Source organism: Pocillopora damicornis, chromosome 14, assembly GCF_964200805.1.
Source record: "Pocillopora damicornis chromosome 14, jaPocDami1.2, whole genome shotgun sequence".
Taxonomy (NCBI): Eukaryota; Metazoa; Cnidaria; class Anthozoa; order Scleractinia; family Pocilloporidae; genus Pocillopora; species Pocillopora damicornis.
In genome coordinates, this window is record NC_142683.1 from 7325181 (window position 1) to 7351420 (window position 26240).

Genomic DNA, 26240 nt, shown 5'->3' on the forward strand with positions numbered 1-26240 from the left:
TTATGTCGACGGTATAGGAAATAAAACGGAAGAAGGTTGACAGTACTCAAAACGATGCTCTTTACAAACTAAAAGTAAAACAATTTAACATTTAAGTAAGCATAAGAGGTAATGTAAAACAATCGTCTTTCGTTACCTTGACGAAGTTGAGACACTTGAGGAGGTGGAAGCTGAACTTGATGTCGACACACTTGTAAAAAATGAATAATAATATGGCGTTAGAAAGCCAGCTTTTGGAGTTTCTCTGATTGCCTTTGAAGTTTTGTTCACGGAGTAATTCTGATTTGATAATTACATCTGGGGATCGAGTAAAATTATTTTGATACCTTGATGAAGTTGACACACTTGACGAACTTGAAGTAGACACACTTTAAAGAGGAATAAAAAGTAACATGAGAAAACAACTACAACATATGTAAAGTACCACAACAGGAGTTAATAGAGGTTTTACTGTGCTATCAGCAATTCCGATGCCTTTTCAATGTTTAAGCTACTTGAAGAGTTATCCATTTAAAGTTGCTTTTAAGTTGGATATCTATACTTCCGGCACTTTAAAAAGTCTTAAGAGTATAATGTTATAGTAAAAAGGCCTAGAAAAAAATATCCATTTTAACACCATGTGAACGTATTTACTTATTTGACAAAGTTTATTCAGTATGGAAATGAAGACCGATGATACTTATGGGACTACTATTATTTACGACTTCTACTTTAGGAAACAAGGATTAGATCAAAATCGTTTCTGTTGTGAGCTCAGTATGGACAAAGTGAACCCAGCTTTTCGATGTAATATTTCTCATGAACGCTTTCCTTGGCTCAGACAACTGAAGTGGTCAAATCTATTAAAAACTGAACAAAATTAAGTCTTTACCTCGTCGTAGTTGGTGTCGAAACAGAAGATGATGTCGACACTGACGATGATGTTGAGGCGCTTGATGAAGTTGATGCCGATGATGATGTCGAAATACTCGATGAAGTCGAGATTGACGATGAGGTTGACACACTTGATGAAGTCGACACTGATGACGATGTTGATACACTTGATGATGTTGACACTGACGACGAGGTTGAAGCGCTCGATGATGTTGATGCCGAAGACGACGTGGAAATGCTCGATGAGGTCGAAATTGACGAAGATGTCGAGACACTTGATGATGTCGACACTGACGACGATATAGAAGCACTAGATGATGATGTCGATGCAGAACTTGATGTAGAGACACTACATAATATTACAGGAAACAGTAACTTTATTGAAAATTTATGTAAAGTCAAAACAAACTTCATTTACACAGAATAAATGATGACATGGGTTAGATTGCTGCTTTTTAAGTCAAACTGACATCAAAACATCATAGGGGTACTTAAACATTTTTGTCTACAAACCAGAAAAGTTCACTTCGCAAACCACTGGTGACATACCAACTTGAGTATGTACTAAAAAAGTTGTCAATTTTTGTAAACAGGTATTGAAATCAAAATGATCTGAAACAAAACATGTTTATTCTTATAATAAAAGATTTAAGAAGAAAGTAACACGCAGTATTAAAACGAATTCCCTCAAGTCATATCAGAAAAGGGAAAATAACATCAACAGTAACCTTGGAGAAGTGGATGCATTAAGTTATGATAATATAGAGTCGCGAAAATACAAAAGGAGTTCCTAAAGTGGTCCAGAAACAAGGGCTGAAAAATATCTTTCATACCTCGTTGTTGTTGGTGTTGAAACACTCGATGACGTGGACGCCGATGATGATGTTGACGCTGAACTTGAGGTTGAAGCACTGATTTGAAAGTTTAATACACCAAACATATGTCATATTTTACACACAAAATGAAAAAAATATTAATACAAAGGCAATGATTACAACAGCTCACCAACATCTGCCAGATGACACTATGATCATTTGCAATACACAATAAAATGAAAATAAACGCAATCATCCAACCGGTCCTCTTACAAATAATCATTGACACGATTGACTATTTCAGTTATAATAAAGATCTCACGTAAAACCACCATATTCTTTCTTACCTTGAAGATGTTGAGACGCTTGACGAGGTTGATGCAGAACTTGATGTGGACACACTACAAGTAAATTGACAGATTTTAATCGCTGAATAGGCAAATAAAGTAATTAATCGTTAATTGAATCTTTAAGACAAGTTAATATAATTACACGTGTCGAACGCACCAAAATTAACAGATTTTAATTGTCGCATAGGCAAATAAAGTAATTAATCATTAAACCTTTTGAACCTGTTTTAAAAAATTACGTGTGTGTTGCACCAAAATTTAAAAACAACTCTTAAATACCTTGAGGAAGTTGACACACTTGATGAACTTGAAGTAGACACACTAAAATGGAAACATATTTAAAATCATACATCAGAAAGTCTGAGGGTTTCCTTAGCAATTATAATAAGACATAATATTCTTTTGGTTGCATTTAGAAACGCTTGCATCCTGATTCAGAGGTGGTATGGTGTCAACTAAATATGACAGAAACAAAAGCATACCGGTCAAAGTTTCAATTGTATTGCTACAACCTAAAAAGACGACAATATTAGATTTGAGTCCCATACGAGATTGAGGTGAGTCTATGAAGCGCATACCTCGTTGTAGTTGGTGTCGAGACAGAAGATGATGTCGACACTGATGATGATGTTGAAGCGCTAGATGAAGTTGATGCCGACGATGATGTTGAAGCACTTGATGATGTCGATACTGACGACGATGTTGATACACTTGATGATGTCGATACTGACGACGACGTTGAAGCACTTGATGATGTTGTTACAGAACTTGATGTAGAGACACTACAAAGAGATGTTAATCATTATTTTAGAAAACATTCACCTTCTTGAAACATCAGTTTCATAATCAACACAAACTTCACTTTCAGAGACAAAGTTTAATTTGCTTCTTTTCGAACTATAAATGTTAAAACAATTTCTACCTTCTTTTAGGCCAGATAGAATAGTGCAGTGGACAAGAGTGAAACTTGTGTCAACACACGTTTAAATGGCACATCTCGAAATAAACATTTTTTCTTTGACAAGGAAAAAGGTGACATGTTGCATTGAATTAGACTCTTGAATGATGAATAAATCAACAGAAAAATCACCTTGAGGAAGTTGATACACTAGATAATGATGATAGCGACAATGATGTGGACGTGGAACTCAAAGTAGATACACTAAAACCCAACAAGTCTACTTCACAAAAGAATAAGGAGAAGAGTCTATGTATCTTTTTTCCTTTTTCAGTCCAAGTTAAGTCGAGAACAAAAAAATTGGACACCCTCAGAAACATGGTCTTAAGTATATCATTCATACCTTGTTGTTGTTGGAGTTGAAACACTGGATGACGATGATGATGTTGACGCTGAACTTGAAGTGGAAGCGCTGATTACAAAATAAAACAAGAAAATACGTCACATTTACACAATACAAACAGGAAAAGTTGAAACAAAAGCAAGAATTGCAACAAGCCACTAACCACAGACAAATAACTAAGGATCATTTGCGAAACACAAAATAAAAAAGAGGCAATGATTAAACTGGTCCTCTAACGACTGATAAATGACACGATTGACTGTTTTCAGTTAGCATAAAGATCTACCATAAAACAATTATTTTCTTTACCTTGACGATGTTGAGACACTTGAAGAGGTTGATGCTGAACTTGATGTGGACACACTGCAAGAAAATTATCGGAGTTAAGTTGCCGAAAAGGCAAATTAAATAGTTAACCGTTTGAACATGGTTAAAAAAATTACATGTGTCTGATGCACCAAAATTTAAAAACAACTCTTAAATACCTTGAGGAAGTTGACACACTTGATGAACTTGAAGTAGACACACTAAAATTAAAACACGGAATAAAACTATCGATAAAACTGTGTATACAAAGCACAACTAAAGTTTAAACATAAGTCCTTCAAAAACCAATGGCGGGGAATTCACAAGGGTCTTTCAGCAATAGAGTATAATATCGTTTTGATTACAAGGAGAGATCTGGTCTAGAAAGTGTACAATATCATCCAACATATGAGGGAAACAAGAGCATAAATCTCAAATTAATAATTGCATCGTTATTGTCTCGGAAAGTGGCAATATCAGATTTGAGTCCCAGATCGTCCTACGGTCTTTAATTCAAACATTGCAGTATATACCTCGTTGTAGTTGGTGTTGAGACCGAAGGTGATGTCGACACTGATGATGAAGTTGAAGCGCTTGATGAAGTTGATGCAGACGACGATGTCGAAATGCTTGATGAAGTCGAAATTGACGATGATGTTGAGACACTTGACGAAGTCGACACTGATGATGATGTTGAAGCACTAGATGATGTCGACACTGACGAAGATGTTGAAGCACTTGAAGATGTCGACGCTGATGAAGAAGTTGAAGCACTTGATGATGTTGATGCTGACGAAGACGTCGAGGCACTTGATGACGTCGATGCTGAGGATGATGTTGACACCGACGAAGATGTTGAGGCACTTGACGATGTGGACACAGATGAAGATGTTGAGATTGATGATGATGTGGACGCAGAACTGGATGTAGAAACACTAAAATACAAGTAAAGTATTTTAACAAACAGATGAGGATAAAGTTTTTTTTAAAATAGGTTCATAAGAGAAGTTCTTTGAAACAATTTTTATACCTGGTCGTCGTTGGTGTTGAAACACTCGACGACGTCGACGCCGAGGAAGATGTTGACACCGAACTTGAAGTTGAAGCACTGAAAACGATAATGTATATAAAAAAAAAAGGATCAATATCAGTATCTGGGCAACTGCCCACCTACCCCTCCCCTAACCCAGCATTAACCCTAACTTGTCATCAATTGACTGTTGTTGGGTTAGGGGAGGGGTAGGTGGGCAGTTGCCCAGATACTGATATTGATCCAAAAAAAAAAAGAAATTGGCATCTTATGGCTTTATATCTACAGTTTGAGAAATATAAAGGAACAAAGATAACAGAACTCAAAACGATGCTCTTATATAAAGAAAAGAAAACGATTAAAGAATTTGAGTAAGCATAGGAGGTAATGTAAAACAATCGTCTTTCATTACCTTGACGAAGTTGAGACACTTGACGAGGTGGAAGCTGAACTTGATGTTGACACACTAATCAAAAAATTACAAATTGAATTGCGTTAGAAAGGAAGCTTTCATAGTTTCTTTGATCGGCTTTGCAGTTTTATTCACGGGGCAATTCTAATTTAATGATTACATCTGGGGATGAAGTAATACTGTTTTGATACCTTGATGAAGTTGACACACTCGACGAACTTGAAGTAGACACACTTTAAAGAGAAATAAAAAGTAACATGAGAAAACGACTGCAACATATGTACAGTCCCTCAACTTGATTTCATTGAGTTTTTGCTTTGCTATCAGAAATTCCAGTTTCTTTTCACTCCTTTAAGCTACTGAAAAAGTTATTCATTTAAAATTGCTTGTAAGTTGGATATCTATACTTCCGGCACTTTTGAAAAACTTAGAGTATAATAAGTATTTAAGGCCATGGATAAAACTTTTTCATGTAAATGCCTACTTTTAATTTTTGCGATCAATGTTTCAGTCTCAATACCATATATATGTTTCTTGTAAAAAGGCTAGGAAAAAGAGTCTATTTTAAGCCAAAGTGAACATATTTGCCAAAGTTTGTTCAGAATGGAAATGAAGGCTGAGGATACTTTTGGGACTATTTTTATTAATGACTACTACATTACAAACAAGGCTTAGATCAAAATCATTTAAGTTGTAAGCAAGGTGTGGAGGTAGTGAGCCCAACTCTTAGGTAGAAATATTTCTCATAAATGCATTCCAAAGGTCAGACAAAGTGATCGACTCTATTAAACACTAAACAAGATTAAATCCTTACCTCGTTGTAGTTGGTGTCGAAATAGAAGATGATGTAGACACTGACGATGATGTCGAAATGCTCGATGAAGTCGAAACTGAGGACGATGTTGAAGCGCTAGAGGACGTGGAAACTGATGATGAAGTTGAAGCACTTGATGATGTTGACACTGAGGATGAGGTTGAAACAATCGATGATGTTGATGCCGACGACGATGTGGAAATGCTCGATGAGGTCGAAATTGACGAAGATGTCGAGACACTTGATGATGTCGACACTGACGTCGATGTAGAAGCGCTTGATGAAGTTGATGCCGACGATGATGTTGAAATGCTCGATGAGGTCGAAATTGACGACGAAGTTGACACACTTGATGAGGTCGACGCTGATGACAATGTTGATACACTTGATGAAGTCGAAACTGAGGACGACGTTGAAGTGCTGGATGATGTTGATGCCGACGATGTGGAAATGCTCGATGAGGTCGAGATTGATGAAGATGTCGAGACACTTGATGATGTAGACACTGACGACGATGTAGAAGCGCTAGATGATGTTGATGCAGAACTTGATGTAGAGACACTATCAAGAGATATTATACAATATTACAGGAAACAGTAACTTTATTAAAAATATATGTAAAGTGTCGAAAAAAACTTCATTTACACAGAATTAATGATGACATGGGTTAAATTGCTAATTTTTAAGTCATTGACATCAAAACATTATATGGGTACTTAGACATTTATGTCTACAAACCAGAAAAGTTCACGTCGCCACCACTACTGACATACAAACTTTAGTATGTACTAAAAAAGTTGTCAATTTTTGTCAAAAGGTATTGAAATGAAAATGATCTGAAACAAAACATGTTTATACTTATGAAAAAATATTTGATAAGAAAGTAACATGCAGTATTAAAATGAGTTCTCTCAAATCATATCAGAAAAAGGAAAAAAACATCAACAGTAACCTTGGAGAAGTGGATGTATTAAATAATGATGTAATGACAAAGTAGAGTCGAGAAAATACAAGAACTCAAAAATATCATTTATACCTCGTTGTTGTTGGTGTTGAAACACTCGATGACGTAGACGCCGATGATGATGTTGACGCTGAACTTGAGGTTGAAGCACTGATTGGAAAGTTTAATACACCGAGATATATGTCATATTTTACATAAAAAATGAAAAAAAAATGAAAATGAAGGCAACGATTACAAAAGTTCACCAACAACTGGCAATTTACACGATGATGCATTTGCAATACACAATAAACTAACAATAAACACAATCATCCAACCGGTCCTCTTACAAATAATCATTGACACAATCGCCTACTTCAGTTCGAATAAATATCTAATGTAAAACCATCGTATTCTTTCTTACCTTGACGATGTTGAGACACTTGAGGAGGTTGATGCAGAACTTGATGTGGACACACTACAAGAAAATTTACAGATGTGAATTATCCTATAGGCAAATAGAGTAGTTAATTGTTAATTGAATCTTTAAGAAATGCTAATACAATTACATATTTTTCTGATGCACCAAAATTTAAAAACGACTCTTAAATACCTTGAGGAAGTTGACACACTTGATGAAGTTGAAGTTGACACACTAAAATTAAAACATGGAATAAAATTATAGATAAGACTGAGTGTACACAGCACAACTAAAGTCTAAACATAATTCCTTCAAAAACTCATGATGGGGAGTTCACAAGGGTCTTTCAGCAATAGAGTATAATAACGTTTTGGTTACAGGGAGAAATCTGATTTAGAAAGTGTACGATATAAACCAACATATGATGGAAACAAGAGCATACCGGTCAAGGTAATAATTCTATCATTATTATCTCGAAAAGTGGCAATATCAGATTTGAGTCTCATATCATTTTACGTTCTTGAACAAACATTGCAGTATATACCTCGTTGTAGTTGGTGTTGAGACCGAAGATGATGTCGACACTGATGATGATGATGTTGAGGCGCTTGATGAAGTTGATGCAGACGATGAAGTTGATGCAGACGACGACGTTGAGACACTCGATGAAGTCGAGATTGACGACGATGTTGAGACACTCGATGATGTCGACACTGACGACGATGTTGAAGCACTTGATGACGTCGACGCTGACGACGACGTTGAGGCACTTGACGATGTGGACGCTGATGATGATGTTGAAATTGATGATGATGATGTGGACGCAGAACTTGATGTAGAAACACTAAAATACAAATAAAGTTGTTTAACAAACAAGTGAGGATAAAGTTTTCTTCTAACGAGGTCTATAAAGGAGTTCTTTGAAACAATTTTTATACCTGGTCGTCGTTGGTGTTGAAACACTCGATGACGTCGACACCGAGGAAGATGTTGACACCGAACTTGAAGTTGAAGCACTAAAAACGATAATATAAATAAAAAGAAATTGGTATTTTAATGATTTTATGTCGACGGTATGAGAAATAAAAACGAACAAAGATGACAGAATTGAAAACGATGCCCTTAACAAACTAAAACGATCAAACATTAAAGTAAGTATAAGAGGTAATCTGAAACGATCATCTTTCGTTACCTTGACGAAGTTGAGACACTTGACGAGGTGGAAGCTGAACTTGATGTCGACACACTAATAAAATATTTTTAAAATATTTCATGGCGTTAGAAAAGCCGCTTATATAGTTTCTCTGATTGCCTTTGTGGTTTTGTTTACGGGGTAATTCTGATTTGATAATTACATCTGAGGATCTTGTAATATTGTTTTGATACCTTGATGAAGTTGACACACTTGACGAACTTGAAGTAGACACACTTTAAAGAGAAATAAAAACCACCATGAGAAAACAACTGCAATATAAGTACAGTACCACAGCACGAGTTAATTGAGTTCTTGCTGTGCAAGTCCGATTTCTTTTCATTCCATTAACCCGCCTGTAGAGTTATCCATTTAAAATTTCTTTTTAGTTAGATGTCTATACTTCTAGCAGTTTTAAAAGCCTTAGAGTGTAATAAGTATTTAACTCCATTGCTAAAATTCCTTTATTGGAAATGCTTACTTTTAATTTTTTCGATCAATGGTTTAGTTTCAATATCATATATATATTCTTCTAAAAGAGATAAGAAAAAAAATAAGATTTTTATCCTGTGTGAACGTATTTACCCATTTGACAAAGTTTATTCAGTATGGAAATGAAGACCGATAATACTTATGGGACTACTATTATTAATGACTACTACATTAGGAAACAAGGTTTAGATCGAAATCGTTTCAATTGTGAGCTCAGTATGGATGTAATGAACCAAGCATTTCAGGAGTAGTATTTCTCATAAAGGCTTTCCTTAGCTCCGACAACTAAAATAGTCGCGTCTATTAAAAACTAAACACGATTAAGTCCTTACCTCGTCGTAGTTGGTGTCGAAGCAGAAGATGATGTCGACACTGACGATGATGTGGAGGCACTTGATGATGTAGACACTGATGATGATGTTGAAGCACTGGATGAAGTTGATGCAGACGACGATGTTGAAATGCTCGATGAGGTCGAAATTGACGACGATGTTGACACACTCGATGAAGTAGACACTGACGATGATGTTGAAGCGCTCGACGATGTTGACAATGACGACGATGTTGAAGCACTTGATGATGTCGACACTGACGACGATGTTGATACACTTGATGAAGTTGATATTGACGATGACGTCGAAGCACTTGATGATGTCGACACTGACGACGAGGTCGAAGCACTTGATGATGTTGATGCAGAACTTGATGTAGACACACTAAAAAGAAATATTAATCATTATATTAAAAAAACAATCACTTTATTGAAAGTTTAATTAAATTCTTAAAACAAACTTCATTTTTAGAGACAAAGCATAAATTGCTTGTTTTAAACTATAGATGTTAGAACAATTTCTAGCTTCTTTGGAGCCAGCAATATAGAATAATGCAGGAGACAATGAATAATGAGTGAAACTTGCCTCAAAACTCGTTTAAAATGATATTTATCCTAAAATAAACATTTTTTCTCTTACAAAGAGATTTGAGAAAAAGGTAACGTGTTGCATCGAATTAGACTTCCTCGAATAATATAGAAATCGTCAAAAATTACCTAGAAGAAGTGGATACACTAGATGATGATGAAATCGACGATGATGTGGAACTTGAAGTAGAAACACTAAAAAACCAACAAGTATACTTTTACTAAAGAATAAGGACAAGGATCTAGGTATCTTTTTTTGCAGAGTCTAAGTAAAGTCTAGAACAAAATGAATGGACACCTCCAGAATCATGGTCAGAAGTATATCATTCATACCTGGTTGTTGTTGGAGTCGAAACACTCGATGACGTTGACGCCGATGATGATGTTGACGCAGAGCTTGAAGTGGAAACGCTGATTAAAAAATGCAACACACCAAAATATATGTCACACTTTACATACATAATACAAAAGAAGAAAAATTAAAACAAAAGCAAGAATTGCCACAAGCCACTAACCACAGATAAATGAAACTAAGGATCATTTGCAAAACACAATAAAATAAAAGAGGCAATGATTCAACTAGTCCTCTTACGACTGATAAATGACATGATTGACTGTGTTCAGTTGACATAAAGATCTAACGTAAAGCCATCATGTCCTTTGTTACCTAGACGATGTTGAGACACTTGACGAAGTTGACCCAGAACTTGACGTGGACACACTGCAAGAAAAATTACAGATTGTAACTGTCGAGAAGGCAAAAAAATTAGTTTATGGTTGAACCTTTAGGACATGTTAATAAAACTACTTATGTGTCTGATACAACAAAATTTATAACAACTCCTAAATACCTTGAGGAAGTTGACACACTTGATGAACTTGAAGTGGAAACACTGAAATAAAAACATGGAATAAAGTTATAGATCAACGTGTCTATACACAGCACAACTAAAGTTTAAAAATAACTCCTTCAAAAACTTATAATAAGGAGTACTCAGGGGTCTTTCAGGATAGAGTATAATAACGGTTCGGTTACAGGAAGAAAACTGATTTAGAAAGTGTAAGATGTCAACCAATATATGATAGCAACACGAACATACCGGTCAACGTAATAATTGTACTATTATTGTCTCGAAATGTGGTAATATGAGATTCAAGTCTCATATCTTCATATGAGATTGATCTGAATCATTGAGGTGTATACCTCGTTGTAGTTGGTGTTGAGACCGAAGATGATGTCGACACTGATGATGATGTTGAGGCGCTTGATGATGTGGATGCCGAAGACGATGTTGAAATGCTCGATGAAGTCGAAATTGACGACGATGTTGAGACACTCGATGATGTCGACACAGAGGACGAGGTTGATGCACTTGATGACGTCGACGCTGACGACGACGTTGATGCACTTGACGATGTGGACGCTGATGAAGATGTAGAGATTGATGATGATGTGGACGCAGAACTGGATGTAGAAACACTAAAATACAAGTAAAGTAGTTTAACAAACAGATGAGGATAAAGCTTTTTTCTAACGAGGTCTATAAAGAAGTTCTTTAAGACACTTTTTATACCTGGTCGTTGTTGGTGTTGAAACAGTCGATGACGTCGACGCCGAGGAAGATGTTGACACCGAACTTGAAGTTGAAGCGCTAAAAAACGATAATATCAATAAAAACAAATTGGCATTTTATGGCTTCATGTCGACAGTATGAGAAATAGAAACGAGCAAAGATAACAGAACTCAAAACGATGCTCTTAACAGATTAGAAATAAGACGATTAAAGAATTTAAGATAGCGTAAGAGGTAATGCAAAACAATCGTCTTTCGTTACCTTGACGAAGTTGAGACACTTGACGAGGTGGAAGCTGAACTTGATGTCGACACACTGATAAAACATTTAAAAATATATTTAAATATATATAGTTTTTTGTTCGGCTATGTAGATTGTTCACGGGTTAAAACTAATTTGAAAATTACGTCAATGGATTAGGTAATACTGTTTTGATACCTTGATGAGGTTGACAAACTTGACGAACTTGTTCGCGGGGTAAAACTAATTTAATAATTACATCTAGTGATTAAGTAATATTGTCTTGATACCTTGATGAAGTTGACACACTTGACGAACTTGAAGTAGACGCACTTAAAAAGAGACAAAAAGTAACATTATAAAACAAATGATACATATGTGCAGCATCTCAACTTGAGTTGCTCGAGTTGTTGCTGTGCTACTTGAAGAGGTATCCATTTAAAATTGCTTTTAAGTTGGATATCTATACTTCCGACACTTTTAAAAAACTTAGAGTATAATAAGTATATGTCCATTGATAAAAAATACTTTCTTTTCAATTGCTACTTTTGATTTTTATTAACAATGTTTTAGTTTCAACATCGTATATATGGTCCTGTAAAAAGGCTAAGAAATAAAAATAGGTTTTAATCCTATGTGAACGTATTTACCAATTTGCCAAAGTTTCTTCAGCGTGGAAATAGAGGCCGATACTCCTAAAGGGACTACTTTCATTAATGACTAATACATTAGGAAAGAAAGTTTAGATTAAAATAATTCTAACCGTAAGTTAAGTGTGGCTGTAGTTAACCCAGCTCTTCGGGAGTAATATTTCTCATCAATGCATTCTCAAGCTCACGCAGGGTGTGACCCTCGATATAATTTTTGGGAAAAAGGTGATAGCACACTCACAACTCGTTTCCGCTTGAAAACCGAAATTGCCTATAACACGCTTGCTGAGCACGCTAGAGCACAATTTTGTTTTATATAACACACTAGAAACATTAGAGCAGGCGCTGTTGAACAGTGAAGCGTGAGCAAGAAGTTAGTACGTGGGCAAACACAGCACGCTGGTGTGTAACCAAGTGTTCAGCCCGCAATTCAACTGAACGTAAAGCTAGAGTAATCATTATACAGTCAAAGTACTCTAATTCTTGCAGTAATATTACTAGGTCAATCAACTAAAGCTCGTATTGGTGTTTTATAATTATCAACTTTCTGATCAGAAAAAAACAAAGTTGAAACATTTGGCCGCGAACAAGTTTCAAGAATTTAAGGCAGACACTTCTTACTTTTTTATGTGGAGAAGTGACTCTCGATTTTTAGTAGCATGTTGAAGACCAAAATCTAAGCCACTGCCAGAACGAAAAATTTGCCACGATCGCGCAAACAACTAAACTTACACAAGATACTCAAAAGTCACCATAAAAGACAGCCATAAACGGCCAAAACGTCTGTGTTAAAGTATAATTCATCCGAATATTCCATCAACGGCCAGAGTGGTGTTAAGGGGATGGTCAACGAGACCCAAAGTGAGAAACAATGTTTGTTTCGCATTTTGAAAACTCATGCGGACGATAGTCATGCGCTCAGTCACATGCCTTAAACTCCATTCAATCAATGCAGTAAAAAAATAATGAAAACCATAATGATCCTCGGAAATATACAGCGTTAAAATTCATTTCTCTCACTCGTCTGTTCACCAATATTCTAGTTTACTTATCACATTTGGGTGAAGTTGAGTTCTAAAGAAAAAGATTTGGATAAACCAATAAAATATTCAGCAATATTTCGTTTTCGTGTGTTAAACTGTGTTAACTTACACGCTAAGCGTGACATCGATCACGCTTAACCAAAGAAAAGATCAAGCGTGCTAACTTCACCGAAACAAGACAGTGTCTTTCATTGGTTAAAAACAATATATGCGTATATTAGACACGCTAAATGTGTTGTGTTGGTGTGTTGTTTGCGTGTTATCATCTTTCTCCCTGAAATCGTATGGCGGGGTCACAAATGGTCGCATCCCCTGTAAACTAAACAACATTAGGTCCTTACCTCGTCGTAGTTGGTGTCGAAACATAAGATGATGTCGACACTGACGATGATGTTGAGGCGCTTGATCCCGATGATGATGTCGAAATGCTCGAGGAAGTCGAAATTGACGATGAGGTTGACACACTTGATGAAGTCGACACTGATGATGATGTGGAAGCACTTGATGATGTTGACACTGATGACGATGTTGATACACTTGATGAAGTCGAAACTGAGGACGACGTTGAAGCGCTGGAGGATGTGGAAACTGATGATGATGTTGACACTGACGACGAGATTGAAGCACTCGATGATGTTGATGCCGACGACGATGTGGAAATGCTCGATGAGGTCGAAATCGACGAAGATGTAGAGACACTAGATGACGTTGATACTGACGACGATGTTGAAATACTTGATGACGTCGATGCTGACGATGACGTTGAAACGCTTGATGATGTTGTTGGATAGCTTGTTGTAGGGACACTACAAAGAGATATTATACAATATTACGGGGAACGGTAACTTTAGTGAAAATCTATTTTAAGTGTCAAAAGAAACTTCATTTGGAAAAAATAATTGATGACATGGGTAAAATTGCTACTTTTTAACTCATTGACATAAAAACATTATAGGAGCGAGGAAACATTTGTGTCTACATGCCAGAAATGTTTACTTCGTCAGCCAGTGAATACTGACAAACAAACCTAAGTTTGTACTAAAAAAAATTGTCCAACTCCGTCAAAAGGTAATTCATATAAAAATGATCGGAAACAAATCATGTTTAATCTTCTTAAATAATCTTGAGATAAAACTAACATGTTGTACAAAAATGAATTATCTCAAATAATAAAGAAAATTTAAAAATACATCAACACCAACCTTCAAATAATAGATGTATTAAATTATGACCATGTGATGACAAAGTAGAGTCGAGAAAATACAAAACGGATTCTTAAAGTGGTTCAGAAACAAGGACTCAAAAATATCATTTATACCTCGTTGTTGTTGGTGTTGACACACTCGATGACGTAGACGCCGATGATGATGTTGTCGCGTAACTTGAGGTTGAAGCGCTGATTGGAAAGTTTAATAAACCAAAATATAAGTCAAATGTTACATAAAAAATGCAAAAAAAAATTTAAAAGTTCACCAACAACTGGCAAATGACACTGATTCATTTAAAATACACAATAATATGAAAATAAAGGCAATGATCCAACTGGCCCTCTCTTAAATAATCGTTGATAAAATCGACTTTTTCAGTTACAGTTATGAGCTAACGTAAAAACACCGTGTTCTTTCTCACCTTGACGACGTTGAGACACTTGACGATGTTGACGCAGAACTGGATGTGGACACACTACAAGAAATTAAAAGGATTTGCCGTGTTTTTATGATAAGCAGTTTATCTTTAGAAGCTTAAAATAAAGTAGCTGCAGCTACATCTGAGTCTGATCGATCTTAACTTAAAAAAATTTCAATACCTTGAGGAAGTTGATACACTCGATGAACTTGAAGTAGACACACTGAAATAAAAACATCGGCAAAAATCTCAGATCAAACTGTATATGTCCTTAAACAAACCATAATCAGAAGGTCTTTCTCAGCAATTCTGATAAGACATGATATTCTTTTGGTTACATTGAGAAACACTTGGATCCTTATTTGTAAGTGGTACGATGTCAACTGAATATATTAGATATAAAAGCATACCAGTCAAAGTTTCAGTTGCATTGCTATTACCTAAAGAGTTGACGATATTACATTAAAGTCCCATACGAGATTGAAGTGAGTCTATGAAGCGCATACCTTGTTGTAGTTGGCGTCGAGACAGAAGATGATGCACTTGATGAAGTTGATATTGACGACGAAGTTGAAGCACTTGATGATGTCGATACTGACGAAGAAGTTGATGTTGAAATGCTCGATGAGGTCGAAATTGACGACGATGTTGAAACGCTCGATGAAGTAGACACTGACGACGATGTTGAAGCGCTCGACGAAGTTGAAGCACTTGATGATGTCGACACTGACGACGATGTTGATACACTTGATGAAGTTGATATTGAGGATGAAGTCGAAACACTTGATGATATCGATACAGAAGAAGAGGTTGAAGCACTTGATGATGTTGATGCAGAACTTGATGTAGACACACTAAAAAGAAATATTAATCATTGTTTCAGAAAACAATCACTTTGTTGAAGGTTTAATTAAATTCTCAAAACAAACTTCACTTTCAAAGACAAAGCTTCAATTGCTTCTCTTGGAACTATAGACGTTAAAACAATTTCTAGCTTCTTCGGAGCCATCAATATAGAATAATGCAGTAGATAATGAATAACAAGTGAAACTTGCGTCAACACACGTTTAAAATGACATTTATCCTAAAATAAACAGTTTTTCTCTTACAAAGAGATTTGAGAAAAAGGTAACGTGTTGCATCGAACTAGACTTCTTCGAATAATATAAAAATCGTCAAAAATTACCTTGAAGAAGTGGATGCACATGATGAAACTGACAAAAATGTGGACGCGGAACTCGAAGTAGAAACACTAAAAACCGACCAGTCTACTTTTACTAAAGAACAAGGACAAGGGTCTGGGTATCTTTTTTTCGCAGAGTCTAAATTAAGTCGAGAACCAAAAGAATGGACACCTCCAGACACATAGTCTGAAATATATCATCATTCATACCTGGTTGTTGTTGGAGTCGAAACACTCGATGACGTTGACGCCGATGATGATGATGTTGGCGCAGAACTTGAAGTTGAAGCACCAATTGAAAGTAAAACACACCAAAATATGTCACATTTTATATATACAATAAAAAAGAGAGAAAATTGAAGCAAAAACAAGAATTGCCACAAGCCACTAACCACAGGCAAATGAAACTATGCATCAATTGCGAATTACAATAAAATAAAAATAGAGGCAACGATTCAACTGGTCCTCTTACGACTGATAAATGACTCGATCAACTGTTTTTAGTTAACATGAAGATCTGATGTAAAACCATCATATTCTTTGTTACTGTGTTCAGTTGACATAAAGATCTAACGTAAAGCCATCATGTCCTTTGTTACCTAGACGATGTTGAGACACTTGACGAAGTTGACGCAGAACTTGATGTGGACACACTGCAAGAAAAATTACAGATTGTAATTGTCGAGAACGCAAATAAAGTAGTTAATGGTTGAACCTTTAGGACATGTTAATAAAACTACTTATGTGTCTGATACAACAAAATCTACAACAACTCCTAAATACCTTGAGGAAGTTGACACACTTGATGAACTTGAAGTGGAAACACTGAAATAAAAACATGGAATAAAGTTATATATCAACGTGTGTATACACAGCACGACTAAAGTTTAAAAATAACTCCTTCAAAAACTTATAATAAGGAGTACTCAGGGGTCTTTCAGGATAGAGTATAATAACGGTTCGGTTACAGGAAGAAAACTGATTTAGAAAGTGTAAGATGTCAACCAACATATGATAGCAACACGAGCATACCGGTCAACGTAATAATCGTACTATTATTGTTTCGAAATGTGGTAACATGAGATTCAAGTCTCATATGTTCATATGAGATTGATCTGAATCATTGAGGTGTATACCTCGTTGTAGTTGGTGTTGAGACCGAAGATGATGTCGACACTGATGATGATGTTGAGGCGCTTGATGATGTGGATGCCGAAGACGATGTTGAAATGCTCGATGAAGTCGAAATTGACGACGATGTTGAGACACTCGATGATGTCGACACAGTGGACGAGGTTGATGCACTTGATGACGTCGATGCTGACGACGATGTTGATGCACTTGACGATGTGGACGCTGATGAAGATGTAGAGATTGATGATGATGTGGACGCAGAACTGGATGTAGAAACAATAAAGTACAAGTAAAGTAGTTTAACAGACAGATGAGGATAAAGCTTTTTTCTAACGAGGTCTATAAAGAAGTTCTTTAAGACACTTTTTATACCTGGTCGTCGTTGGTGTTGAAACAGTCGATGACGTCGACGCCGAGGAAGATGTTGACACCGAACTTGAAGTTGAAGCGCTAAAAACGATAATATCAATAAAAACAAATTGGCATTTTATGGCTTCATGTCGACAGTATGAGAAATGGAAACGAGCAAAGATAACAGAACTCAAAACGATGCTCTTAACAGATTAGAAATAAGACGATTAAAGAATTTAAGATAGCTTAAGAGGTAATGCAAAACAATCGTCTTTCGTTACCTTGACGAAGTTGAGACACTCGACGAGGTGGAAGCTGAACTTGATGTCGACACACTGATAAAACATTTAAAAATATATTTAATGGTCTTTGAAAGGCTATGTAGATTGTTCACGGGTTAAAACTAATTTGAAAATTACATGAAGGGATTAGGTAATACTGTTTTGATACCTTGATGAGGTTGACAAACTTGACGAACTTGTTCGCGGGGTAAAACTAATTTGATAACTACATCTAGTGATTAAGTAATATTGTTTTGATACCTCGATGAAGTTGACACACTTGACGAACTTGAAGTAGAAGCACTTAAAAAGAGACAAAAAGTAACATTATAAAACAAATGATACATACGTACAGCACCTCAACTTGAGTTGATCGAGTTGTTGCTGTGCTACTTGAAGAGAAATCCATTTAAAATTGCTTATAAGTTGGATATCTATACTTCCGACACTTTTAAAAAACTTGGAGTATAATAAGTATGTAAGTCCATTGATAAAAATACTTTCTTTTAAATGGCTACTTTTGATTTTTATTAACAATGTTTTAGTTTCAACATCAGATATATATGGTCCTGTACAAAGTATAATCCTATGTGAACGTATTTACCTATTTGCCAAAGTTTCTTCAGTATGGAAATAAAGGCCGTTACTACTAATGGGACTACTTTCATTGGTGAGTAATACATTAGGAGAGGAAGTTTAGATCAAAAACCTTTTTAACCGTAAGCTAAGTGTGGCTGTAGTTAACCCAGCTCTTCGGCAAACAAAAATTAAACATTGAAGCGTGAGGAAGCTAACACGCAAAGCGTGTTAGCCTTTGATTACAAAAGTTAGCATGTGAACAAACACAGCACGCTAGTGTGTAACCAAGTGTGCCGCCTGCATGTTAACTGAACGTAAAGGTGAAGTAATCATTATACAGTCAAAGTACTCTAATTCTTGCAGTAATATTACTAGGTCAATTGACTGAAGCTCGTATTGGTGTTTTATAATTATCGACTCTCTGATCAGAAAATAAACAAAGTTGAAACATTTGGCCGCGAACAAGTTTCAAGAATTTAAGGCAGACACTTCTTACTTTTTTATGTGGAGAAGTGACTCTCGATTTTTAGTAGCATGTTGAAGAACAAAATCTAACCCATTGCAAAACGACAAGTTTGCCACGATCGCGGAAACAACTTAACTTACATAAGATACTCAAAAGTTGTCATAACAGAGAGCCGTAAACGGCCAAAACATCTGTGTTAAAGTATATTCCATCTAATAACCATGGCGATTTCAAGGGGATGGTCAACGAGACCTAAAGTGAGAAACAATGTTGGTTTCGCATTTTGAAAACTCAAGCGGATGATAGTCACGGGCTTAGTCACGCGCTCGGTCACGTGCTTTAACCTCCATTCAATCAATGCAATTAACAAATAACGAAAACCATAACGATTCTTGGAATTATACAGCGTTTAAATTCACTTCTCTCACTCATCTGTTAACCAATATTTTAGCTTACCCATCACATTTGAGTGCAATTTAGTTCTAAAGAAAAAGATTTGGATAAACCAATAGCATATTTAGCAATATATTTCGTTTTCGTGTGTTAAACTGTGTTAAATTACTCGCTAAGCGTGACATTGATCATGCTTACCCAAATAAAAGACAAAGCGTGCTAACTTGACCGAAACAAACCATAGTGTCTTTCATTGGTTAAAAATAATATATGCGCTTATTAGACACACTAAGCGTGTTGTGATAAAGTGTTGTTAGCGTGTTATGACCTTTCTCCCTGAAATCGTATGGCGGGGTCACAAATGGTCGCATCTACTATAATCTGAACAATATTAATTCTTTAAATAAACCATAACCAGAAGGTGTGCGGGGTTTCTCAGCAATTATGATAAGACATAATATTCTTTTGGTTACATGGAGAAACGCTTGATTGAGAAATAGTATGATGTCAACTAAATATGTTGGAGACAAAATCATACCGGTCAAACCCAGGTAAAAATATAAGGTGGGATCCCGCAGATCCCACCTGAGATCCCAGGTGTGTCCCAGGTGGGATCCCGCCTTTTTCAGGTGTGATTCCAAGTGGGATCCCACCTGGGATTATGGAACATTCCGCATGGGATCCCACAAGAGGTCCCACTAATTGAGGTTGGGATCCCACCTTAAATTCCTAATAGCATCCCACCCAGGAAAGCACATCCCAGGCGGGATAAAACCTGGAATCCTACCAATCCCTCTTGGGATCCTACCTCAAATTTCAGATAGTTTCCCACCTGGGAAATCATATCCCAGGCGGGATCACACCTGAAATCCTGCCAATCCCAGACTAGACCCTGCATAAAATTTCAGATGGCTTCCCACTTTAAGAAAAATCCTTAGAGGGGTCCTGTCTAACACTGGAGACCACAGATCTATGAAATATACTAGATAGGATATCTTATCAATCCCTTTGGTAACCTTATCTTTCAAATTAAGAGGATAAAATTTTCTAGGTGAGCTATACAGACCCCATCAATCCACTGAGGGTTCAAAACTTTCCAACAAGTTAGAGAACATACTAACACCTCCAATGGGATCCCATTATCTTACCCAAGCTGTTGATCATAAATGATTCAAACAGTACATGAATACACAGACTATGTGTGATAAAGATCTCATAATTTATTTGCAATGAACCAGCATGTGTTTGACGTTGTTTCATTCACAAATTTCTTAGCCGAACATTTTTTAAAGAATAACAACACAACTCAGCATATTACTTTTTCTTCATTATTTATGCAGTCCATTTACAGTGTAATATGGCTCAACGTTCAAAAAAATTGGCTGTTGTCTATCAAAGAGTAGAAGAAAGACAACACCTCAATTATTCATGTTATCAAAAATTTGACAAAGAAGGTAGTGATTTAAATTCTGCACTCTCTTTAGTCGAATTTTTCAAAGCAAAGCAAGGTCAGAATGTTCCCAAACATGACTAAAGTAATATTGAAACCTTACTGGTAGATTTATATCATTTTAAAGTGTGAGCTTAGGAAACTGCCTCATGCAAGTGACCAATTCGATTATCAGAATTATTCGAGTTTCAGTTGCGCCGAACGTTAGGTAAGCTTAATTCAGGCCGTTATATCTATTCTTTGGTAAGATTTTGATCACGTAACGAATATCGCAGTTTGTACTCACCACAAACTTTCAAAATCCTAGCTTTATAAATGGTTGGTTGTTTGTGCCAGTCGAAATGTCCCTAATTGTCCCTTCTTTTAATTCCACGGCGCCAACGACTTTCTTTTCATTTACAACACTCACGCTGCTCTCGTTTTCCCATTGAACCATAATAAAACCCATCTATAGAAGTGTTATATTAATCACAACAGTTGAGAAAAGAAACAACTTGAAGCAAGAGCGATTAACCGATAAAGAGTACATTCAAAGATGAGCGCTAAATGGAGTTTCCTTCGTTTCCCATGATCACGGGCATGATCACGTGGATCTTTCAGCAAAGAGAATCCGCTGGCTTGATTGATTGCAGTCTCAAGAGAAGCGCAAAACTATTCTGTCTTTTCTGACCAGTTCTCTGCTTTTGGATGGTGGATACCTTGGATCCATGTTTTGGCGATGATATAAATAATGATGTGAATTCACTCTATGTAGAAATAATCGACAAGAATGCACGATTTGTGGCCGAAAGTTGTCGAGGAAAGAAAGAATAAAAGCTCACTTCAGTTACGTTCACGGCAAAGGTGAGAAACAACACAAGCCAAACACAATTTTGAATGTGATGACAAATTGTGTTTTGCCCTCATTTTTATAAAAGAAGGATACCACATTAGGAAGTATAAGAGATACCTAGATGATCCCAGTGTACCAGTACCCAAATCAACAAGGCTTGACCGTCACAAGCGTTCAGCAACACGTTCCAACAAAGCTAGCCATCTCGATTCCTCAGTCGGTCTTTCCACTGAACTAGCAGTGGTGCCAACAGAGTAAAGTGCGTCTCATAACGGAGAAAAATTTGCACGAGAGGCAGAAGCAACTATATGTGATTACAAAGGTGCATTGGAATTCCCGTCTACAAATGGTTATGCATAGTCCGAAGCGTTCCCAAGCTTGGAAAGGGGTGGAGAGAAGATACAAGGTTGTCATTTTATACTACTAGTAAAATTTTATACCAGACTTAAAAGGAATAGAACAATTTTGACGACTCAGAGAAGAACAACAATTAAACTTTAGAGCTGTTATTATTGAACCGTGACTTGCACTTTTCATTTGTATGTAAAGGAGGACTTCTATTTTGCACCAAAAACATAAAGATCTAATTTTTTTTAGGAGGTCCAGTGATTGGAACATTTAAGAAATTAAGTTATGAAAAGAAACTCGGTTTGTGCTTCTCACTACAAGACTTTTTTTAAAAACAATTTCAGATCCGAGTTCCAAATAAAGCAAATTGAAGAAGTCATTTAAAAGGTGTATTTTCTCGAAGGGAACAGTGACCACCTCTGTCTTGTCCGCAGGCCAAATCTTTGCGGAGTGTGTGGATGATCCATAAGTATTGGAACTCTCACAAGAATGTTTTGTAAGAATAAAAACAGCAAAACAATATTTTGTTAGTTGGGATAAAGAATCCAAGGTGGGATATGTAAATCCCAAGTAGGATCCCAGGTAGAATGCATAACGCCCGCCTAAACTCCCGGGTGGAATGCAGAAATCCCATCTAAGATCCCGGATGGGATGCAGGAATCCCGCATTAAATGTAGGATCCCAAATGGGATCCAATTTTAATCCCAGGTGAGAAAGGTGGGATCCCACCATCCCAACCTGGGACCCTGGGTGGGATTGCCGGGATCCCGCCCATAATTCGCCTGACATTTTACCTGGGAAGTTTCAATTGTATTGCTACCACCTAAAGAGTTGACGATCTCATATTAGAGTCCCATACGAGACTGAAGTGAATTTATAAAGCATATACCTTGTTGTACTTGGCGTCGAGACAGAAGATGATGTCGACACTGATGATGATGTTGAAGCACTGGATGAAGTTGATGCAGACGACGATGTTGAAATGCTCGATGAGGTCGAAATTGACGACGATGTTGACACACTCGATGAAGTAGACACTGACGATGATGTTGAAGCACTCGACGATGTTGACAATGACGACGATGTTGAAGCACTTGATGATGTCGATACTGATGACGATGTTGATACACTTGATGAAGTTGATATTGACGATGACGTCGAAGCACTTGATGATGTCGACACTGACGACGAGGTCGAAGCACTTGATGTTGTTGATGCAGAACTTGATGTAGACACACTAAAAAGAAATATTAATCATTATATTAAAAAACAATCACTTTATTGAAAGTTTAATTAAATTCTTAAAACAAACTTCATTTTTAGAGACAAAGCATAAATTGCTTGTTTTAAACTATAGACGTTAGAACAATTTCTAGCTTCTTTGGAGCCAGCAATATAGGATAATGCAGGAGACAATAAATAATGAGTGAAACTTGCCTCAAAACTCGTTTAAAATGATATTTATCCTAAAATACACATTTTTTCTCTTACAAAGAGATTTGAGAAAAAGGTAACGTGTTGCATCGAATTAGACTTCCTCGAATAATATAGAAATCGTCAAAAATTACCTAGAAGAAGTGGATACACTAGATGATGATGAAATCGATGATGATGTGGAACTTGAAGTAGAAACACTAAAAAACCAACAAGTATACTTTTACTAAAGAATAAGGACAAGGATCTAGGTATCTTTTTTTGCAGAGTCTAAGTAAAGTCTAGAACAAAATGAATGGACACCTCCAGAATCATGGTCGGAAGTATATCATTCATACCTGGTTGTTGTTGGAGTCGAAACACTCGATGACGTTGACGCCGATGATGATGTTGACGCAGAGCTTAAAGTGGAAGCGCTGATTAAAAAATGCAACACACCAAAATATATGTCACACTTTACATACATAATACAAAAGAAGAAAAGTTAAAACAAAAGCAAGAATTGCCACAAGCCACTAACCACAGATAAATGAAACTAAGGAAAATTTGCAAAACACAATAAAATAAAAGAGGCAATGATTCAACTAGTCTTCTTACGACTGATAAATGACATGATTGACTGTGTTCAGTTTGACATAAAGATCTAACGTAAAGCCATCATGTCCTTTGTTACCTAGACGATGTTGAGACACTTGACGAAGTTGACGCAGAACTTGATGTGGACACACTGCAAGAAAAATTACAGATTGTAATTGTCGAGAACGCAAATAAAGTAGTTTATGGTTGAACCTTTAGGACATGTTAATAAAACTACTTATGTGTCTGATACAACAAAATCTACAACAACTCCTAAATACCTTGAGGAAGTTGACACACTTGATGAACTTGAAGTGGAAACACTGAAATAAAAACATGGAATAAAGTTATATATCAACGTGTGTACACACAGCACAACTAAAGTTTAAAAATAACTCCTTCAAAAACTTATAATAAGGAGTACTCAGGGGTCTTTCAGGATAGAGTATAATAACGGTTCGGTTACAGGAAGAAAACTGATTTAGAAAGCGTAAGATGTCAACCAATATATGATAGCAACACGAGCATACCGGTCGACGTAATAATTGTACTATTATTGTCTCGAAATGTGGTAATATGAGATTCAAGTCTCATATGTTCATATGAGATTGATCTGAATCATTGAGGTGTATACCTCGTTGTAGTTGGTGTTGAGACCGAAGATGATGTCGACACTGATGATGATGTTGAGGCGCTTGATGATGTGGATGCCGAAGACGATGTTGAAATGCTCGATGAAGTCGAAATTGACGACGATGTTGAGACACTCGATGATGTCGACACAGAGGACGAGGTTGATGCACTTGATGACGTCGACGCTGACGACGACGTTGATGCACTTGACGATGTGGACGCTGATGAAGATGTAGAGATTGATGATGATGTGGACGCAGAACTGGATGTAGAAACAATAAAGTACATGTAAAGTAGTTTAACAAACAGATGAGGATAAAGCTTTTTTCTAACGAGGTCTATAAAGAAGTTCTTTAAGACACTTTTTATACCTGGTCGTCGTTGGTGTTGAAACAGTCGATGACGTCGACGCCGAGGAAGATGTTGACACCGAACTTGAAGTTGAAGCGCTAAAAAACGATAATATCAATAAAAACAAATTGGCATTTTATGGCTTCATGTCGACAGTATGAGAAATAGAAACGAGCAAAGATAACAGAACTCAAAACGATGCTCTAAACAGATTAGAAATAAGACGATTAAAGAATTTAAGTGAGCGTAAGAGGTAATGCAAAACAATCGTCTTTCGTTACCTTGACGAAGTTGAGACACTTGACGAGGTGGAAGCTGAACTTGATGTCGACACACTGATAAAACATTTAAAAATATATTTAATTGTCTTTGAAAGGCAGGTTACATAGTTTTTTGTTCGGCTATGTAGATTGTTCACGGGTTAAAACTAATTTGAAAATTACGTCAATGGATTAGGTAATACTGTTTTGATACCTTGATGAGGTTGACAAACTTGACGAACTTGTTCGCGGGGTAAAACTAATTTGATAATTGCATCTAGTGATTAAGTAATATTGTCTTGATACCTTGATGAAGTTGACACACTTGACGAACTTGAAGTAGACGCACTTAAAAAGAGACAAAAAGTAACATTATAAAACAAATGATACATATGTGCAGCACCTCAACTTGAATTGATCGAGTTGTTGCTGTGCTACTTGAAGAGATATCCATTTAAAATTGCTTTTAAGTTGGATATCTATACTTCCGACACTTTTAAAAAACTTAGAGTATAATAAGTATATAAGTCCATTGATAAAAAATACTTTCTTTTCAACGGCTACTTTTGATTTTTATTAACAATGTTTTAGTTTCAACATCGTATATATGGTCCTGTAAAAAGGCTAAGAAATAAAAATAGGTTTTAATCCTATGTGAACGTATTTACCAATTTGCCAAAGTTTCTTCAGCGTGGAAATAGAGGCCGATACTCCTAAAGGGACTACTTTCATTAATGACTAATACATTAGGAAAGAAAGTTTAGATCAAAATCATTCTAACCGTAAGTTAAGTGTGGCTGTAGTTAACCCAGCTCTTCGGGAGTAATATTTCTCATCAATGCATTCTCAAGCTCACGCAGGGTGTGACCCTCGATATAATTTTTGGGAAAAAGGTGATAGCACACTCACAACTCGTTTCCGCTTGAAAACCGAAATTGCCTATAACACGCTTGCTGAGCACGCTAGAG

At 36.4% G+C, this 26240-nt stretch overlaps 1 protein-coding gene across 41 annotated transcripts in view; it reads right to left on the minus strand.

Annotated features, from left to right (window-relative positions):
- The window catches only part of LOC113671094 (uncharacterized), a 95163-nt gene that overhangs the window by 18111 nt on the left and 50812 nt on the right, over window positions 1-26240 (minus strand). For 21 of the 41 annotated variants that reach the window (XM_089194513.1, XM_089194530.1, XM_089194533.1 and 18 more), the window contains 52 exons: window positions 25579-25620; window positions 25294-25347; window positions 25033-25110; window positions 24663-24923; window positions 24310-24351; window positions 24126-24179; window positions 23791-23868; window positions 23587-23652; window positions 22908-23255; window positions 18212-18253; window positions 17951-18004; window positions 17691-17768; window positions 17321-17581; window positions 16968-17009; window positions 16784-16837; window positions 16395-16460; window positions 15508-15855; window positions 15183-15224; window positions 15005-15058; window positions 14694-14771; window positions 13717-14181; window positions 11973-12014; window positions 11704-11757; window positions 11443-11520; window positions 11073-11348; window positions 10720-10761; window positions 10536-10589; window positions 10202-10279; window positions 9998-10063; window positions 9282-9665; window positions 8652-8693; window positions 8458-8511; window positions 8204-8281; window positions 7810-8109; window positions 7458-7499; window positions 7269-7322; window positions 6938-7015; window positions 5902-6462; window positions 5279-5320; window positions 5088-5141; window positions 4676-4753; window positions 4179-4580; window positions 3825-3866; window positions 3649-3702; window positions 3340-3408; window positions 2617-2820; window positions 2318-2359; window positions 2036-2089; window positions 1707-1784; window positions 872-1222; window positions 327-368; window positions 137-190 (listed from right to left, as the gene is read on the minus strand). In XM_089194513.1, the coding sequence (XP_089050639.1) occupies window positions 137-190; window positions 327-368; window positions 872-1222; window positions 1707-1784; window positions 2036-2089; window positions 2318-2359; window positions 2617-2820; window positions 3340-3408; window positions 3649-3702; window positions 3825-3866; window positions 4179-4580; window positions 4676-4753; window positions 5088-5141; window positions 5279-5320; window positions 5902-6462; window positions 6938-7015; window positions 7269-7322; window positions 7458-7499; window positions 7810-8109; window positions 8204-8281; window positions 8458-8511; window positions 8652-8693; window positions 9282-9665; window positions 9998-10063; window positions 10202-10279; window positions 10536-10589; window positions 10720-10761; window positions 11073-11348; window positions 11443-11520; window positions 11704-11757; window positions 11973-12014; window positions 13717-14181; window positions 14694-14771; window positions 15005-15058; window positions 15183-15224; window positions 15508-15855; window positions 16395-16460; window positions 16784-16837; window positions 16968-17009; window positions 17321-17581; window positions 17691-17768; window positions 17951-18004; window positions 18212-18253; window positions 22908-23255; window positions 23587-23652; window positions 23791-23868; window positions 24126-24179; window positions 24310-24351; window positions 24663-24923; window positions 25033-25110; window positions 25294-25347; window positions 25579-25620 (6456 nt within the window). The remainder of the gene's footprint in view (window positions 1-136; window positions 191-326; window positions 369-871; window positions 1223-1706; window positions 1785-2035; window positions 2090-2317; window positions 2360-2616; window positions 2821-3339; window positions 3409-3648; window positions 3703-3824; window positions 3867-4178; window positions 4581-4675; window positions 4754-5087; window positions 5142-5278; window positions 5321-5901; window positions 6463-6937; window positions 7016-7268; window positions 7323-7457; window positions 7500-7809; window positions 8110-8203; window positions 8282-8457; window positions 8512-8651; window positions 8694-9281; window positions 9666-9997; window positions 10064-10201; window positions 10280-10535; window positions 10590-10719; window positions 10762-11072; window positions 11349-11442; window positions 11521-11703; window positions 11758-11972; window positions 12015-13716; window positions 14182-14693; window positions 14772-15004; window positions 15059-15182; window positions 15225-15507; window positions 15856-16394; window positions 16461-16783; window positions 16838-16967; window positions 17010-17320; window positions 17582-17690; window positions 17769-17950; window positions 18005-18211; window positions 18254-22907; window positions 23256-23586; window positions 23653-23790; window positions 23869-24125; window positions 24180-24309; window positions 24352-24662; window positions 24924-25032; window positions 25111-25293; window positions 25348-25578; window positions 25621-26240) is intronic. The other 20 variants (XM_089194552.1, XM_089194551.1, XM_089194554.1 and 17 more) reach the window with 18 other exon arrangements.